Source organism: Trichosurus vulpecula, chromosome 7 (assembly GCF_011100635.1).
Source record: "Trichosurus vulpecula isolate mTriVul1 chromosome 7, mTriVul1.pri, whole genome shotgun sequence".
NCBI classification, from domain to species: domain Eukaryota; kingdom Metazoa; phylum Chordata; class Mammalia; order Diprotodontia; family Phalangeridae; genus Trichosurus; species Trichosurus vulpecula.
The window spans coordinates 132,080,516-132,098,091 of NC_050579.1; the positions used below are offsets into that span (position 1 = coordinate 132,080,516).

The 17,576-nt window shown below is 37.6% G+C and overlaps 1 protein-coding gene across 1 annotated transcript in view; it reads left to right on the forward strand.

The window, feature by feature from the left end:
• The window catches only part of ARHGAP18 (Rho GTPase activating protein 18), a 174,219-nt gene that overhangs the window by 135,011 nt on the left and 21,632 nt on the right, over positions 1-17,576 (forward strand). The window contains exons 9-12 of the mRNA XM_036767994.1: positions 386-545; positions 3,984-4,066; positions 12,797-13,003; positions 16,476-16,622. Of these exons, the coding sequence (XP_036623889.1) occupies positions 386-545; positions 3,984-4,066; positions 12,797-13,003; positions 16,476-16,622 (597 nt within the window). The remainder of the gene's footprint in view (positions 1-385; positions 546-3,983; positions 4,067-12,796; positions 13,004-16,475; positions 16,623-17,576) is intronic.

A 17,576-nucleotide genomic window follows, 5' to 3' on the forward strand; every position in this document is an offset into this window, starting at 1 on the left:
GTGCTAAGTGTTGGAGGTAGAAAGAAATTGGGTTCCTGCTCTCAGACAAATCACACAAATGAAGGAGACAATAATGATGATAATTTTTAAAAAAATTTTTAAAAACTTGTACCAATAAGATATATACAATGTAAATGAGAGGTAATCTCAGGGAAGAAGGTGGGATTTGAGCTGAGTCTCAAAGGAGTTTAATTCTATATTAATACAGTATGACCTGACTTTGGCTTATTGATCTGACTGGGACTATGTTGGTGTGGTAGTCGGTGAGACTTCTAATGTTTTTAGGTTTCCAAAACCAGAAACTCCTATGATATGAGAAATATGCAAAGCTGTCAGCAGGACAGAATTTGGTTTTGGTGTTCATTTTTGTTCTTGTGTTTTTCAGAACCTTTGCCAGGAACTGGAAGCAAAGTTTTATGAAGGGACTTTTAACTGGGAGAGTGTCAAGCAGCACGATGCCGCCAGCCTTTTGAAGCTTTTCATTCGAGAGCTGCCTCAACCATTGCTCAGTCTAGAATATCTCAAAGCTTTTCAGGCTGTACAGAGTAAGTAGTATTCTTCCTGTTGGTGCAGACTTTGCAAGTAGAAACCTTATGTTCTTGGGAGCAAGGCCCTCTTAAGACAAATTCACATTTATTGTACCTTGAGCAAAAAAGGAATCAACAACATATATTTGGTTAGAGATACAGGGCAGTTAGATGGTCCAGTGGATAGAGTGCTTGCATGGAGTCAGGAACTCATTGTGTTCAAATCGGGCTTCAGACACTTACTAGCTGTGTGACCCTGGACAAGTCACTTAACTGTGACTGTTTGCCCCAGTTTTCTCATCCATAAAATGAGCTGGAGAAAGAAATGGCAAACCATTGCAGTCCCTTTGCCACAAAAACCCCAAATTGGGTCATAAAGAATCAGATACAACTGAAAAATGACTGAACAAAAGCTGATATAGTAATATCCCCAGGATTCATAAAAGTCTTAACTCTGCTGCCAAAGAATGAAGTATTTTTCTGTTCTGTGCCCAAATAAATATGATCAGAAACAAAGCACACGAAATCCCTTTGAGATCCATTTAGGTCTCAAGAATCCAATTGAAATATTAGATTGTTGGCACCTACACAAATAGATCTCAATGAATCCAATTCAAATATTGGAATATTGGGACCTAGATAAAAAGAGATCAAAGTTATTATATATGCCTTCTTCTTGTTCAGATTTATAATGTGCTATTTAAGAAAAACAGCACATTTGTGCACTGAAGAATCTCCAACAATTTCACATTTCTTTTTATGATTGAATGAACTACATAAGATGCCTATATTCTACTTCGCTTTCCTGCCAAGCAGTCTAAGAAACATTTATTGGAGAAGTACATACACTGTGGGTTTAGCAGTTCCCATAAAATCAGTAAGCTTCATGAGAAAGTCTGCCAGATTGTCATGACTGATATGCTTTTGAAATCAGCCTGCACAGGCACAGATTTAGGCATTTCGTTGGTTCCCTCTTGGATATGGGTTGCCTTACTTGAAGCCCTCATGTTTTTTGTGTTTACTGGATTTGGGGAACTTTCAGATTAGTGCTCATAGTCATTCTTAAATGCCTCTCTCCTGGAAACATTGAGCCAATAATGGGATTGCCTTCTATCCCCGCTGCAATCAGAAAGGATGGGGGTGGCACAGAGAGGGGGGCAACTGGCATCTTAAGTCAGTACTGATATCAGAAAGCCTTTCTCTCACAGCTCTAGGCGTGTGGCACTGTCTTGGCCATTTCTTTCTTCCTCATTCATTTCAACAAACATTTATTAGGTGATCAATGGGCTTGTGTGAGGGTGTGGTACTATGCCAGGGTTTGGAGGATGACTGCAAAGTTTGGAAAAGGCACACTTCTTTCTGATTAGCTTATATCATGCTGCATTGATAAAAGCTATAATGAGAAATAATGCCTAAAAAGTAGATACAAGAATTGTAGGCAAAAGTGCTACCCAAAGTTTGTGAAGGAAGAGGGGGAAGATTGTTACTGAATGGGAGGAGCCAGGAAGCCTTCTTAAAAGAGGTGACATTTGTCTTGGAAAGAGGGAAGGGTGTGGGAGGAATTTAGAACTCCAAAGTCTTATAAAAGTGAATATTGAAGATGAGAAATAAATAAGTAAATTAATCAAAAAATGTTTTTGAAAGTAATGGCATTTCAAGTTGATCCTTAAAGAATGGGCAGAAATTAGGCAGGATGGGGAAAGGAATATTCCAGTTATAGGTAATGGCATGTGCAAAGGAATATAAGGTGGAGAAGTACGAGGAAAGGTGAGAAGTCCAATTTATTCAGGCCATAGAGTATGTAGAAGAGGAATAGTGTAAAATAAAGCTGGAAAAGTAGATGCTGTCAGATTTTGGAAAACCTTGAATGAGAAGTTAAAGAGTATGAACTTTACTCCAAATGAATTGAAGAATTACCCAAAGATTGTTCTTAGAACAATGATGTCACCAGAAGCCTCGAAGCCGTATGAAGCATACAGTGGCTTGGGTTTGAAAGTATTGTGAAAGGAGAGGGAAGGTAGAAATACCACTTAGGAAGATAATTAATAGTTCCAGGCTGGTGGTAATAAAATCTGTAGTAGTGTAGGTACATAAGCCAAAGAGCACTTGAATACAGGAATAAGTTGGGGGGAATGATTAGACCTATGATCTCGTTGGCCTAGGAAGCATCCTTTCCTAATACAGGTCAGCAGGAGTCTTAAAGAGCTGCCTAGAACACTGAGAAGCTAAGTGATGTGCCCAGGGTTAGCCAGTTTGTATAAGAGATGAGTCTTAAATCTGAGACAGGCTTTCCATCCACTATGCTATGATGCCTCTCTACAAGACAACTTTTTAAAAATTCATTCATCTTTCTTTAAGTACTTTGGGTTTACTGTCTGATTATGTTTATACAAGTATGTATGTCTATATGTATACACACACACACGTGTGTGTGTGTGTGTGTGTGCATTTGTATGTAGAGAAGCAAGCAGATATGTATGTTTCCAGGATATAGATAGATAGGTTAAAAGTGCTAAGTATATCTCTGAAAAATGTTATTTTGGACAAACCTGTATTTATTTCACAAAAGCCTCTTTATTATACTACAACCATTCCATATCATCATATTGTAAAATTCCACCGTAGCTATGGTCTGCTAAATATCCATACATCCCTTACAGTTCGTGAAAATCCAAGCTCAGACGTTATTCAGCTTGCTGTTGCCGTATTACTTACATTATTAACATCGCTGGTGGGTACCGTCCAGCCCCAGTGTTTCATCTACTATTATATTTTCATGTAAATAATGCTGTTAGCTGTGCCTGCTTTTGTAGTTTAGTAGTCCCAGGCATCTGTATGCATATCTTTGAAAGGGTTGGGGGATAAAGACAGAAAATTATCAGTATCTAACCCAGTGATGCTTTCCTGTCCTCTCTTGCTGCACCAAGGCTACTAGCCTTGTGATAGACCTGTTGAACTTAATGGGATTAAGATGTTCTTTGATAATTTGGCATTAAAACAAATAGACCGTCCTAGTCTGCAAAAATCCTTCACAGTTTTAATTATAAAAATTTAATTACCAAAATGTTAAGTTGGGTTTTTTTCCCCGCTTGAGAGACTTTATGTCATGTGCCAAATGAAGAAAGGGTCTGACTCCAGTGTTGTTTCTTCTATGATGTGTCACTCTCACGTAACCTAGATGCCTGAAAAAGCACTGCTGTGTGCCTAGAAACATAAGGCATTTAAGTCATATGCTAACAGTTGGAAGTGAGCATCCAACGTGAGGGGAAGCTCTGCAGAAGCAGCTGCATTTACTCATCCACTCACAGACACAATCTCCAAACAAGCATTGCTGCTCACTTGTTTTGTGCTCTACGTTCCCGATTGATGTTTGACCTAAAATAATCGTTAACTTTTGTTTTCAACAATAACAAAAAAGAAAATTCCAGAGTTCAGGCATATTTCTTGTCTTGACAGATCTTCCATCCAAGAAGCACCAGCTCCAGGCTCTGAACCTTCTTGTCATTCTTCTTCCTGAGACCAATAGAGACACCCTGAAGGTCAGATGGGTTGATTGTTACAGAAATATCTAATTTACTAAATGCTTATTAAATACCTATGGACTAAGACATTGCGCTGGTGATTGAGATTTCAAAGACAAAATTGAAATAGCACCTGTCCTCAAGATGTGTGTACATATTTTCAGTGGATGTAACGTGTACACAGATGGGGAGCCACATGATAATACAAAGTAAATTTGGCAAAATAAGTTAGAGGTTATTTGTTGTTGCTTTTTTTAATGTTAATACAGTAAGTCCTTTGGCAAGAATGGGAGAAAAAATCTAGCTTGTAAATCAGTATATAGTTTATCTTAGAAGTTTCACTTGAAAATGAATCCTACATCTCCTTCAATTAGGAAATAACAGTAGCCTTCAGCTGACATGAAGTCATTGATTGCATTGCTGAGTTTGAAATGAAAGTGTCACTTGAGTTGGAATTAGTTTTGGTTTTTTAGAAGTAAACATTTTTCTTGCCCAAAAGATAATTTAGTACAGGCAAAATGTAATATTTCACCTTCAAAGTTTAAAATCACATGGTTTTTAAAAAATATATCCTACGTATCTGATCAACTTCATCATTTTCACAGTGAAATAATGTCTTTTTCTACTGTATTTAAATGATAAGAATATTATTTATTTACTTCTTTTGGTTGTGACCATCTAGGGGAGAGGTTCCCAAAGTGGGTGATACTGCTCTCTGGGGGCACTGGAAGGATCCAGGGAGGAGTGGTAGTAGCCTCAGGTGCAGCTGGGAGCAGTTGAATAAAAATAAGGGGATGGTGGAAGCATAAGGAAAGAAGAGAAGAAAATTAAAAAAAAAACATTTGTACGTGTTTCATCTGTTGTGTAACAGAGTTAAAGTCATAGTGATTGTATTATTTTTCAAATAAACACACCAAATGCAAGGTATAACCCTTTAACAATTTTTAATGCAATATTGTGTCATCAACTTTTCCTTTAATGGTTTAATATTATGTCACCAAAATTTCAAGGCAGGAAAAAACCCACAAATTTACAATAAATTATTAAATTGAAGCTGTGTCATTTAAAAAAATTATTTTTAAAAAATGATGCAAATTTAAAAAACAAACAATATTAAAGGATTAAATAAGTAGACTTCCAGGGGGGTGCTGAGTAATTTTTTTTTTTGAAAAGGGGGAGGGGGTGGTAGACCAAATAAGTTTGGGAACCTCTGATCTAAGGCAGTAAATAGCCTGTGGTTTCCCTTCCTGACCCTTCCCTTCCTCCTCAAATCAAAAAAGGAAAACAGCAAAAGTTCATAGAAAGTAGAAATAAAAATATCAGACTCAGCATTAGAAACATTTATAATGTGTGCATGAACCTTTCTTTTAGTATTTAAAGAATAGACAAAACAGGGAGTTTGAAGATGGGAAAGCCACTATTTTCTTTCTTCCCTCTATTCTCCCTTCTCTCCCCTGCCTCAGTCTTTGCTTAATATTTAATAAACATCATATTTTTGAAACATAATCCAATCACGGAAAACCAAAGGAAGCTGAATCACCACTGAGTGAATCCAAGGAATTTTTTCCCCTTTTATTTATTAACATGACTTTTCAAGACAATACAGATTTTAGCTGTGTTCGCGGCGGGCCTATTGTGCTCATGAAATAAACATGAATATTCAAGTCCTGTGGATGAGGCATCCTCCATGGGTCACATATGAGACTGAAGAAGTTTCTTATTAGTTATTCTTTCTTCCTAATATAGAAACATGTTTTGCCTGACTAGTTGGTAGATAATATTTAATACCCTGAGGTAGTTTTCTGGAACAAATGGGAACTCACTGAGAGACTCTTGGTACCATTTGATATAGTACAACATGTGATACAAAAGAAATCTGACCAATTTCTTTTTAACATCAGCATTTGTTTTATTTTAACATGAAAATACCTTACAATTTATGTGACCTGCTTTATATAAACGATGTTATTTTAACTTCACAATAAATGCGGTGGAAGGCACAAATTCACAGATGTTAAATGACTTGCCCAAAGTCATTGAGCTACTCAGGGTCATAAGTAGAACCCAGATTTTTTATTTATAAATCCAGAGCTCTTTCCATTCCGCCCACACTGAGTGCCTTGGTTCAAAGTAGCCTCATTAGAGGCTGCATCATTTGGAATCAGGAATACTTGGATTCAAATCCCACCACAGATGTTTACTAACTGCATGGCCCTGGGTGTGGTACTTGGCTGTAAAAGGAGAGTATTGGACCCAGTTGTCCTTAAAGTCTTTTCTAGGGGGGCGGAGCCAAGATGGCGGCTGGTAAGCACGGACTAGAGTGAGCTCCGTACCCAAGTCCCTCCAAAAACCTATAAAAATGGCTCTGAACCAATTCTAGAATGGCAGAACCCACAGAACAGCAGAGGGAAGCAGGGCTCCAGCCCAGGACAGCCCGGATGGTCTCTGGGTGAGCTCTATTCCACACGGAGCTGGGAGCTGGGAGCTGGGAACGGAGTGGAGCAGAGCCCAGCCTGAGCGGCGTGGACGATCCAGACCAGAAGCCGGGCGCAGGGGGCCCTAGCGCCCTGAATATGTGAGCTGCGGCAGTTACCAGACCCCTCGACCCACAAACACCAAAGACTGCGGAGAAGGTTAGTGGGAAAAGCTGCGGGAGTGGAAGGAGTTCGCGGTTAGGCTTCCAGCCCCGGGGGCAGCGGAGGTGGGGCAGCTACAGCTGTTGTTACTTCCGGCTCCAGGCCCACCTGGTGGGAGGAATTAAGTGGCGGATCACAGCAGGGGTGCACAGCCTGCCGAAGATCTGAGCCCAGTCTGGACTGGGGGTCCTTGGGGAAGGAGGAGTGCGGCTCTGACAGAGCTGGCACCTCCCCCCCAAACGTAGAACATAGAACTCTGTAATCTACAAGCAGTCATACCCCAGTGAAAAACTCAAGGGTCAAGTTAGTTGGTTGGGAATATGGCCAGGCAGCGAAAACGCGCCCAGATTCAGTCTCAGACTTTGGATTCTTTCTTTGGTGACAAAGAAGACCAAAACATACAGCCTAAAGAAGACAACAAAGTCATAGAGCCTACAACCAAAGCCTCCAAGAAAAACATGAACTGGCCCCAGACAATAGAAGAACTCAAAAAGGATTTGGAAAAGCAAGTTAGAGAAGTAGAGGAAAAATTGGGAAGAGAAATAAGAAGGATGCGAGAAAACCATGAAAAACAAGTCAATGACTTGCTAAAGGAGACCCAAAAAAATACTGAAAAATACACTGAAGAAAACAACACCTTAAAAAATAGACTAACTCAAATGGCAAAAGAGCTCCAAAAAGCCAATGAGGAGAAGAATTCCTTGAAAGGCAGAATTAGCCAAATGGAAAAGGAGGTCCAAAAGACCACTGAAGAAAATACTACTTTAAAAATTAGATTGGAGCAAGTGGAAGCTAGTGACTTTATGAGAAATCAGGATATTATAAAACAGAACCAAAGGAATGAAAAAATGGAAGACAATGTGAAATATCTCCTTGGAAAAACCACTGACCTGGAAAATAGATCCAGGAGAGATAATTTAAAAATTATTGGACTACCTGAAAGCCATGATCAAAAAAAGAGCCTAGATACCATCTTTCAGGAAATTATCAAGGAGAACTGCCCTGATATTCTAGAGCCACAGGGCAAAATAGAAATGGAAAGAATCCATCGATCGCCTCTGCAAATAGATCCCAAAAAGAAATCTCCTAGGAATATTGTTGCCAAATTCCAGAGCTCCCAGATCAAGGAGAAAATACTGCAAGCAGCCAGAAAGAAACAATTTGAGTATTGTGGAAACCCAATCAGAATAACCCAAGATCTGGCAGCTTCTACATTAAGAGATCGAAGGGCTTGGAATGCGATATTCCGGAGGTCAATGGAGCTAGGATTAAAACCTAGAATCACCTACCCAGCAAAACTGAGTATCATGTTCCAAGGCAAAATATGGAGTTTCAATAAAATAGAGGACTTTCAAGCTTTCTCAGTGAAAAGACCAGAACTGAATAGAAAATTTGACTTTCAAACACAAGAATCAAGAGAAGCATGAAAAGGTAATCAAGAAACAGAAATTGCAAGGGACTTACTAAAGTTGAACTGTTTTGTTTACATTCCTACATGGAAAGATGATGAGCATGATTCATGAGACCTCAGTATTAGGGTAGTTGAAGGGAATATGCATATATATATATATATGCATATATATATATGTTTATATATAAGTGAATGTGTATGTATGTATGTATCTATGTGTATATGTATGTATGTGTATGTATGTGTATATATATATATATGTAAAAGAGAGAGAGCAGACACAGGGTGAGTTGAGGATGAAGGGAAGATATCTAAAAGAAATAAAATGAAATTAAGGGATGAGAGAGTAACATACTGAGAGAGGGAGATAGGGAGAGATAGAATGGGGTGGATTATCTCGCATAAAGGTGGCAAGAGGAAGCAGTTCTATGGGAGGAGGGGAGAGGGCAGGTGAGGGGGGAATGAGTGAACCTTGCTCTCATCAGATTTGGCCTGAGGGGGAATACCATACATACTCAGTTGGGTATCTTACCCCACAGGAAAGAAGAGGGAGGAAGATAAAAGAAAAATAAAAGGGGGGGGGGATGATGGAGTGGAGGGCAGATGGGGGTGGAGGTAATCAAAACAAACACTTTGGAAAGGGGACAGGGTCAAGGGAGAAAATTCAATAAAGCGGGATGGGTTGGGAAGGAGCAAAATGTAGTTAGCCTTTCACAACATGAGTATTGTGGAAGGGTTATACATAATAATACATGTGTGGCCTAGGTTGAATTGCTCAACTTCTTAGGGAGGGTGGGTGGGAAGGGAAGAGGGAAGGGAATTTGGAACTCAAAGTTTTAAAATCAGATGTTCAAAAACAAAAAAACTTTTTGTATGCAACTAAAAAATAAGATACACAGGCAATGGGGCGTAGAAATTTATCTTGCCCTACAAGAAAGGAAGGGAAAAGGGGATGAGAGGGGAGGAGGGTGATAGAGGGGAGGGCTGACTGGGGAACAGGGCAACCAGAATATACGCCATCTTGGAGTGGGGGGGGGGAGGGCAGAAATGGGGAGAAAATTTGTAATTCAAACTGTTGTGAAAATCAATGCTGAAAACCAAATATGTTAAATAAATAAATTGCATTTAAAAAAAAAAAGTCTTTTCTAGCTCTTTTATTTGTGATCCAATGAGTCTACGAGGAGGTTATAAATTCAACTACAAATGTGGAGCTTTGGAAATATTTTGAATAGTGGCAACATTTTTGGAATGTCTTCAAATTATGTGGCGTATTCTTTTGAATATGCTTAGAGGTGGCAAATTTTCATCTTTCTGAAGGGATTTGTTTGTTTGTTTTAAAAATAATAGCCATTTGAAATGAATCTAGATGAGAAGTCCTTTTTATTTTTTTAAATCACATCTATACACTCTCTCCTCACTGCCATCTCACAGTATCTCCAGCTTCCTTCAAAGGACAACCCAGGTGCTACATCCTGCATGAAGCCTTCCTGATCTGATCTCCAGAGTTATTAACATTTGAAATTAGTTTGTATCATGTACATATTGTATCCTCTGGTAGAATATAATCCCCTTGAAAGTAGGGACTTTTTTCACCTAACATCAAACCATACTTTCTAGTAGGCACTTAAATGTTTGTCAAATTAAATTGAACCATGACCATAAAGTAATAAGACTTATTTCCTTCTTTATGTATAAATTTTTAAATTGAGTATGGTATTATTGTTATCATTTTTTGTCAGATAAGAAAGTAGTAACAGGTCCATGAAACTGGGCAAGAATAGATATAAAGTCAGGCAGTTTAGTACAGTGGTACTACTTTATTTTTGATGGAGGCTAGCATTCTTGCTTCTGAGCATGGCTTCTCTCAACTGTCACATGGGAGGGGGACAGAGGAGAGAAGTGGGTTTTTTTTGTTTTGTTTTTATTCACTTTGAATATACCCGTGGGGTACTAGGTCACCCTGTTAGCAGTGACATTTCTTGTAGATAAGGTGTTAGAGTAAGAATTGTCAGAATAAGAGTTATATTTATTATTTTCTTTATCTCTGTGGAGTTACCCATTTTGTCCCTCCAGCTTCTATGGATTTAGAAAGATGAGCTTTCCCTCTCAGGTATTTGGAGGATTAGCTGGTTAAAAAAAAAATTCAATTGGGGAACTTGTGTTCCTAAAATAGATTTTTTTTAAAGTTAAATAATATTTTGTTATGGAACACCACAGTACTTATTTCATTTTGCAAGGATTCTCCAGCTTTGAAGGGAGCAAAATAACCCAGCTAAGATAATTTTTAAATCACACAACAAGCTGATAACAAAAAAGGGGCAATTTAAAAAAGATACACACACACAAAAAGGAGTTGTGGCTGAAGAAAATGCTGTTAAATGTTCCCTGGTGCTGGGCTTATAGTCATTGACAAGGTACCCCCAAATTATTGTGTGTATTCAATATCACCCCTACAAAAGTCCTTCTCTAATAAGTCTTGTGACATAAAAGTTGCCCTAGATCCTAGAGGCCTATGATGTCACATGGACGCGAGTTGTATCATGTCCTACCAAGCTGGAAACATCTTGAATACAGCTCCAACCAGACTGTATGTTTACTGTCAAAAACCCAAACTAACCAACTCAGGAGAGTCTCATTACTAGAGGGTTAGCTACCTGGAGTTTTTTTGTTTTTATTTTTGTTTTTACTGCAATTGAGAAGACATGATGATGATGACGATGATGACGATGATGATAGCAACAGCAACGACAATGGTAATAGATAGGATTTATATAGGACAGCTAGATGGCACAGTGAATAGAATGCTGGCGCTGGGGTCAGGAGGACCTGAGTTCAAATCCAATCTCAGACACTTCATTAACTGTGTGACCTTGGGTAAGTCACTTCACCCTGTTGGCCTCAGTTTCCTCATCTGTAAAATGAGCTGGAGAAGGAAATGGCAAACCACTCCAGTATCCTTGCCAAGAAAACCCCAAATGGGGTCACGAAGAGTCAGACACAGCTAATGGACTAAACACCATCATTTGTACAGAGTTTACTATTTGCCTGCCACTGTGTTAAGTGCTCTTCAATTATTATGTCATTTGATGGTCACAACGACCCTGACAAGTAGGAGTCATTATTATCCCCATTTTACAGATGTGGAAGCTAAGGTGAGCAGGGCTTCAGTGACTTGCCCAGGGTCGCACAGCTGGTAAGTGTCTGAGGTGGAATTTTAATTCAGGTCTTCCTGACTGAGTACTAAGACATCAGTGCTTTGCGATGTCTGTTGAAACAGGAAGCTGCCACACGAGTGAAATAACAGATTTGTGTAGTCGGTGTAGTGTGTAGCATGTTTCCCTTTGAGTTGGTTTAAATTAGTAAGGAATACATACATATTAAAATGAAACTGTTTTATTAATTAACTTGTTATTTTATGACGATGAAGAAACAATTAGTCTGGTCTTAGTTCTTTTCAGAGCATTAAAAAAAATATTTTTGCAAACATTAGAAGTGAATCATTTTGGGGACAATTTGGGTTTGATTCCTCATGCTTAGATCATAATTAAACTTGCCCAGGAGTTCGATCTCAGATATTCATCTATCCCCTGTTAGAAATGAAGAATATATAATCTGTGGTCTTTTTTTTGGTAGTCTTATAGAATGCATAGTAGTTAATCACGATTTGGTATAAATCATTTTGTTCTAAGTATGTTTTATATGAAGTAGTATTTTTGTGTGATGTAAAAATAAAGGTGGATATGGTGGATCTGAAATTCTTGAGAAGGACAGTGAGTTGAATTTGCGATCAAATTCTTAACAAACTCTTTTCTCAAAGTTGATTGTATTAAGAAAATAATGGAAAGGCCCCTAGGTTATGACCTTAGGACTATTTAACATTTCTCTAATTGGTAGTATGTAGGGCTTATAGGTTTTTATTTTATTGTCCCTAAGAAAGCGAGGGGTGAGATTGGCGCCAAATAGCCGAACATTTCCAGTGTAGGGGTCTTAGCTGGCTTTTGTCTCCTTTTTCTTCCCTTTTCCCTATCCCTTCAAAATCAATCACCATGAAAACTTCTAATTTCTAATTCACTAAGGTTAATATCCCAACAGGAAGTCACTAGGGAATTCATGGCTTAGCTGAAAGGCCAGTGGGGTTAGTCAGCAGACTCTGAATTTCAGTCATGATTCTGAAACTTAGTAGCAGGGTTACCTTGGGCCATCTGTAAGATGAATGGGTGGAATGAGATGATTTCAGAAGTCCTTTCCTTCTCTAAATCCTATGATCTTATTGACTCGGGTCAGGGATGAGAGAGGAAAAGGTGGGAGAGAATATAAGAATAAGCATTGCTACTTAAAACAGACTCCAACATCACCACATTGGTGGTTCAGTAGAAACAGAAACATTTAATAAGGGGAAAGAACAGAGGTTAGAATAGCAAATGTAAATTAAATGGAGACTATCAGAATGATGATGGAGTCAATCAGTTAACAAACATTTACTAAGTGCCCTCTTTGTATAAGTTCTGGGAATATAGAGAAAAAAATGAAACAGTCCCTTCCCTCCAGGGGCTGACATACTATCATAGTCACCTGCTGACTTTGGTTTCATGAAATACATCTTTAAAATTATATGCAAATCCCCAAGACCTTCTTACTGCTGTGTTCCCAACCTTCATCTTCATGTGTGAGATAAATCTGAGAATGTGATTTCTATTTCAGGCCCTGCTTGAGTTCCTTCAAAGAGTAATAGACCACAGAGAAAAAAATAAAATGACCGTGAAGAATGTGGCCATGATTATGGCCCCCAATCTATTTATGTGCCCTGGATTGAGCATCAGGCCCAATGAACAAGGAGAATTTGTGATGGCTGCTGGGACAGCTGGCGTAATGCATTTCTTAATTAAATATCAGAAACTTCTTTGGACGGTGAGTACACTTTCTAAAGTCCTTTATGTACCATTACACATGATTAAAACCATATTTTTACACTAACTTTGAAAAGTTATTTTTAAAATAAAGAAATGTGAGATGGGTTAGATTTATGGTCTCATGCATAACAAGGTAATGTTAAGAGTTATGAGCTCAGAGAACAAGAACAATCACATGGGTGTGTCTACAATGAAAAATCCCCAAGACGGTTCATGTCTTATTGTCGGAAAACATCTTAATAATTTCAGGATTGTGGATCCTAGACCTAGACAAGGCCTCAGAAACCATCTAGTCTAAACATCTTAGTTCAGTAAGGTGGAAAATTTTTTAGATATGGAGTCTAAGGACCTGGGTTCAAATTCCAACTCTGTTATTACTTGTCTGACCTTGGGCATACTTTTGTCTGCCTTGGTTTCCTCATCTATAAAATTGGGATAAGAATAGCACCTGCCTCATAGGATTGTTGTGAGGAGCAAATGAGATCATATTTGTAAAGTGCTTTGTAAACATTAAGGCACTACATAAACACTAGCTACTATTATTATTATTAGTAATAGTAATAATTATCTCATCTTACTGATAAGGAAATTGAGGTCTAAGCAATCGGCATCTGAGGTGGAATTTGAACCTGAGTCTGTTTATTCCAGAGGTAGCATTTACCATTGTAACACAACACCTCACATCCAGGTGAGGGGGCAACATGCCATGGTAGGCAGCTGTGAAGCTGTGAGAGCAAATGCTGTCTCCATCCTGTAGTGTCTGTGTGACCCCCTGCTCCCAGCTCTCTAGGCAGCTTTGTTAAAAAAATAAATAAATTAACTTGTTTTTAGTTTTCAGCATTCACTTCCATAGGTTTTAAATTTTCTCTATCTCCCCCCCTTCTCTCCTCCCTAAAATGGTATACAATTAGAACAAATGAGAGGAACCATGAGAAAAAAAACAAAACCAAAAACCAAAAAAAGAGAGCAAAAAGTATGCTTCAATCTGCATTCAGACTCCATATTTCTCTCGGCAGCTTTTTAAAGACTATAAGATGCAGAGAAGGTCCTTACCTCTCTTCACCAAGAAATCATAAGTCTACCATTTATCCCTGTATCTGCAATGAAGGCACGTAAAGTTATCCAAAACCAAATATTTTCTGTGGTGCAAGGGAAAGAACATTAGCCAGTGGTCAGAAGTCCTGAAATGTAATCCAAGTTCTGTCAAAAACTAGTTTCATGACCTTGGACAAGTTTCTCCTTTTCTGTGGGCTTCAGTTTCTTTCTCTGTTACATGAGGAAGGTAAGCTTAGGTGGTCTCTAAGTATTCCTTCCAGCTCAAATATTTTGAAAGTCTAATCACAATTCCAACAAACTTGATGACAAGATTTTTCCTTTCAGAATTTTGTCCTATAGAAGTTCAGGTCAAATAATTCAGAGCTTTTATTTTCTGGAAAGCCTTGCATCAATGGATATTTAAATTTTATACATTTGTCCTTTATTAGGTGACACCAGTGTTCCCTTTTTTTCTTTTTTTTTTTTCCTTTCTGTCTGGTACTTTATGACATAAATTAAGACAGACAACATGTAGAACTCATCCATCAGCATATACACCTTGAACAGAAGGTACAAATGGACAGTGAGTTGGGCCTAGAATTAAACAGGAGGAGGAGAGTGGACTGGAATGCCTTTGGGAAATTGTAAAATTTCTTTAGTGACACCACACTTCTCCCCGAAATCAGAGTCTGTCTTTTAAATGTCAGTATTCTACCAGAAATAGTGGTCTCCGAAAAAAATGTAAAATGAGTATCACATGAAAACTAGTGGAAAGGCACATGGCAGGTGTGACTAGGCTGTAACATGTAGCAAAGAAGACCTCAAATAAAGAGGATAGTAAGAACAATGTATGATTGCAAAGGAAGATGGGCTGGTCACATGAGGAAAGCAAGCCATGATAAGTACACCGTCCATATGTTCCACTGGTATACCTGTGAGATCAGGAGAAACTGAGGTAAGCCTGCAGGAACTGAGGTGGACTGCCATGGTGAACCCATGGGATGAAATAAACAAGAGTCACCCTGGGTGGGCAGACATGGATGGGTGACAGTCTTTATTGCTGCAAGGATTATTCACTCTACTAAGATCACAGATCCATTTGAATTTGAAAATGTTGATCAGACTGATAATCTGAAATTAACAGAAGGAAAAACGTCCCATGAATGCCCTAAGCACTGCAGTGATGACTTGATCGATTTAAATCATTCTCCAGTGATACTTAACTTTCTCTGACAGGTATTCAAAACTTTTTTAAATCATAAAATAATATTGAAAATTCTTCATTCATTAAAAATATTTTGGACTTGGAAAAAACAAAAGATCTGATTTTTTCAGGGATGTTTCTACAAACATATAATGGAAGCCATTTAATTAGCAGCAGCAACAACAGCAAAAATGATATCTCACATTTATATAGAACTTTAGGATTCATAGAGGAATTTATATATATGATCTTCTTTAACCCTGTGAAGTAGGTGCTTTTATTATCCCTTTTCTACAGATGATGAATTGGAGGAGAAGAGAGATTAATCACCTTGCCCAGGGTCTTTCAAAATAGTAAATGTTAAGTATTAGAAATGAAAGGTCTCTCTGACTTTGAATCCAGTACTCTCAAGTACCTACCGTGTACAAGGCGTTGGAAATAGAAAAACCAAACACAAAACAACCTTTGCTCTCAAGGAGCAAATCTTTCTTCTCTCTGTATGAATACACCTGATGTAGAGGGTTTTAAATATTTATCATGTTAAAGAGAAAAATGTAGTTGTAAAAGCATATATATTATTATTACAGTTACCTTGCAGTAGCAATCTCAATCATGTTTGCTACTAAGCTTTTATTTTTATTAGAACTTTTCCCTCCACATTGTAAATTTCTGTAATTTATTTTTTATTATATGCTATCATAATGTACTATTATTATGAAGTCCATATAATATAAATCCTATAGTTTCATTAATCAAAATTGGCTCTCTTTTTGACAGTATTGGTGTCTTCTAATAATCTAAATTTGGGAAGAAGGGCCACAGATGGCTCTCAGGCCTGATGGAAACCGAAATTTTTACTGTGGTTCAGTTGAGTCAGTCTGAAAAATCCTGAAATTAATTGCTTATTTAAAATAAAGGCTTATATTTTATACAGTATCACTGTCAGAGAGGTATTATTATTACCTCCATTTTATAGATGAGGAAATTAAATGACTTGCTCAGAGTCATACAGCTAATAAAATACCTGAGGCAGAATTCTAACCTAGCTCTTCTGACTCCTAGTCTAGTGTTGCTGTTTTTTTTTTAATTTGTTCTTATACTTGCCAGTGCTGATTATAAAATATAGATTTCTGAAACAACCGCAAAAATACCACCAAAATGAATTTGATTTTAATTATTTAGATGAAAAAATGTGGTTATAGACAAAAATCTCTACTTTATTTCTTCTTAGATTCCCAAGTTTATTGTGACCCAAGTGAGGAAGCAAAATAGTGAAAACCAAAAAAAAGACAAAAAGGACAAAGCTATGAAGAAACTACTTAAGAAGATGGCTTATGACCGAGAAAAGTATGAAAAACAAGACAAAAATCCAAGTGATGTAAGAAAACATCAGAATTTTAAATATGTTTAAATAGTTTGTCATATGTTTTATAGTAAGATTGTCTTTTTTGATGGGGATTATAGCCAAACAAATCAATCCTTTGTTCTGTTAGTAAATGAAGGAGTTTTACTCAAGTAAAACAGTCTAATTTTTATTTCTTTTGGGCATGTGTGTTGATTATTCTAGTTCTAGGGCAGTAATACATAGCACAATGGGAATAAACAAGTGTGCAAATAATAAAAGACCTTGGATTTTTTTAAAATTAGTATGATTAGTAGCACACACAGGCATCCACAAATTGCCCCACCATAACTGGAAATCTCACAGGACTTTTTAATAGTAAATCATTGAGATGAAAAATGTATTTTTATTTTCTTTTTGGCTAGAGGGGAAGAAAGACTTGAGAAAGAGACAAGGTAAGGTCTAGACCAGAAGATAGCCTAGTAGTAAAAATGTATTTTCTTGATTAAGGCAAATAATACTCTCAACAGATTCCAGTCACTCAGAGATAGAACACTGAACATATATGAATGAGTTTTAGTTTGAGGGAGAGTACCGAGTTTGGAAAGAGTTAAATTGGAAAGGCAAATTAGCTTTTACTTTATTTATTTTAGAGGACAAATACTTACGGGTCTTATACCTGTTCAGCATTTTTCTATATCATCTAGCAGACATTCCAGTGTATTCAGTAACTGGGGTTGAAAATAGTGAAAGGTGTCTGTAAAATAATGTTTGTGTAGCTAGTACGCAAATACGAGATCATGAAGTCAAATGTTGCCATTGTTCTGTTTACCGAGAACCCCATCTTTTTCTGCACCCATGTTTAGTTAAGTAGTGACATCTTGTGGTTAGATGTGGAAATTCAAGGACCTTCCATTGTTTGACTTTTTTTTTTCTTCCAACTTTGGTCTCTTAAATTTACCGTTTAGACACTCACTCCTCCATATTCAC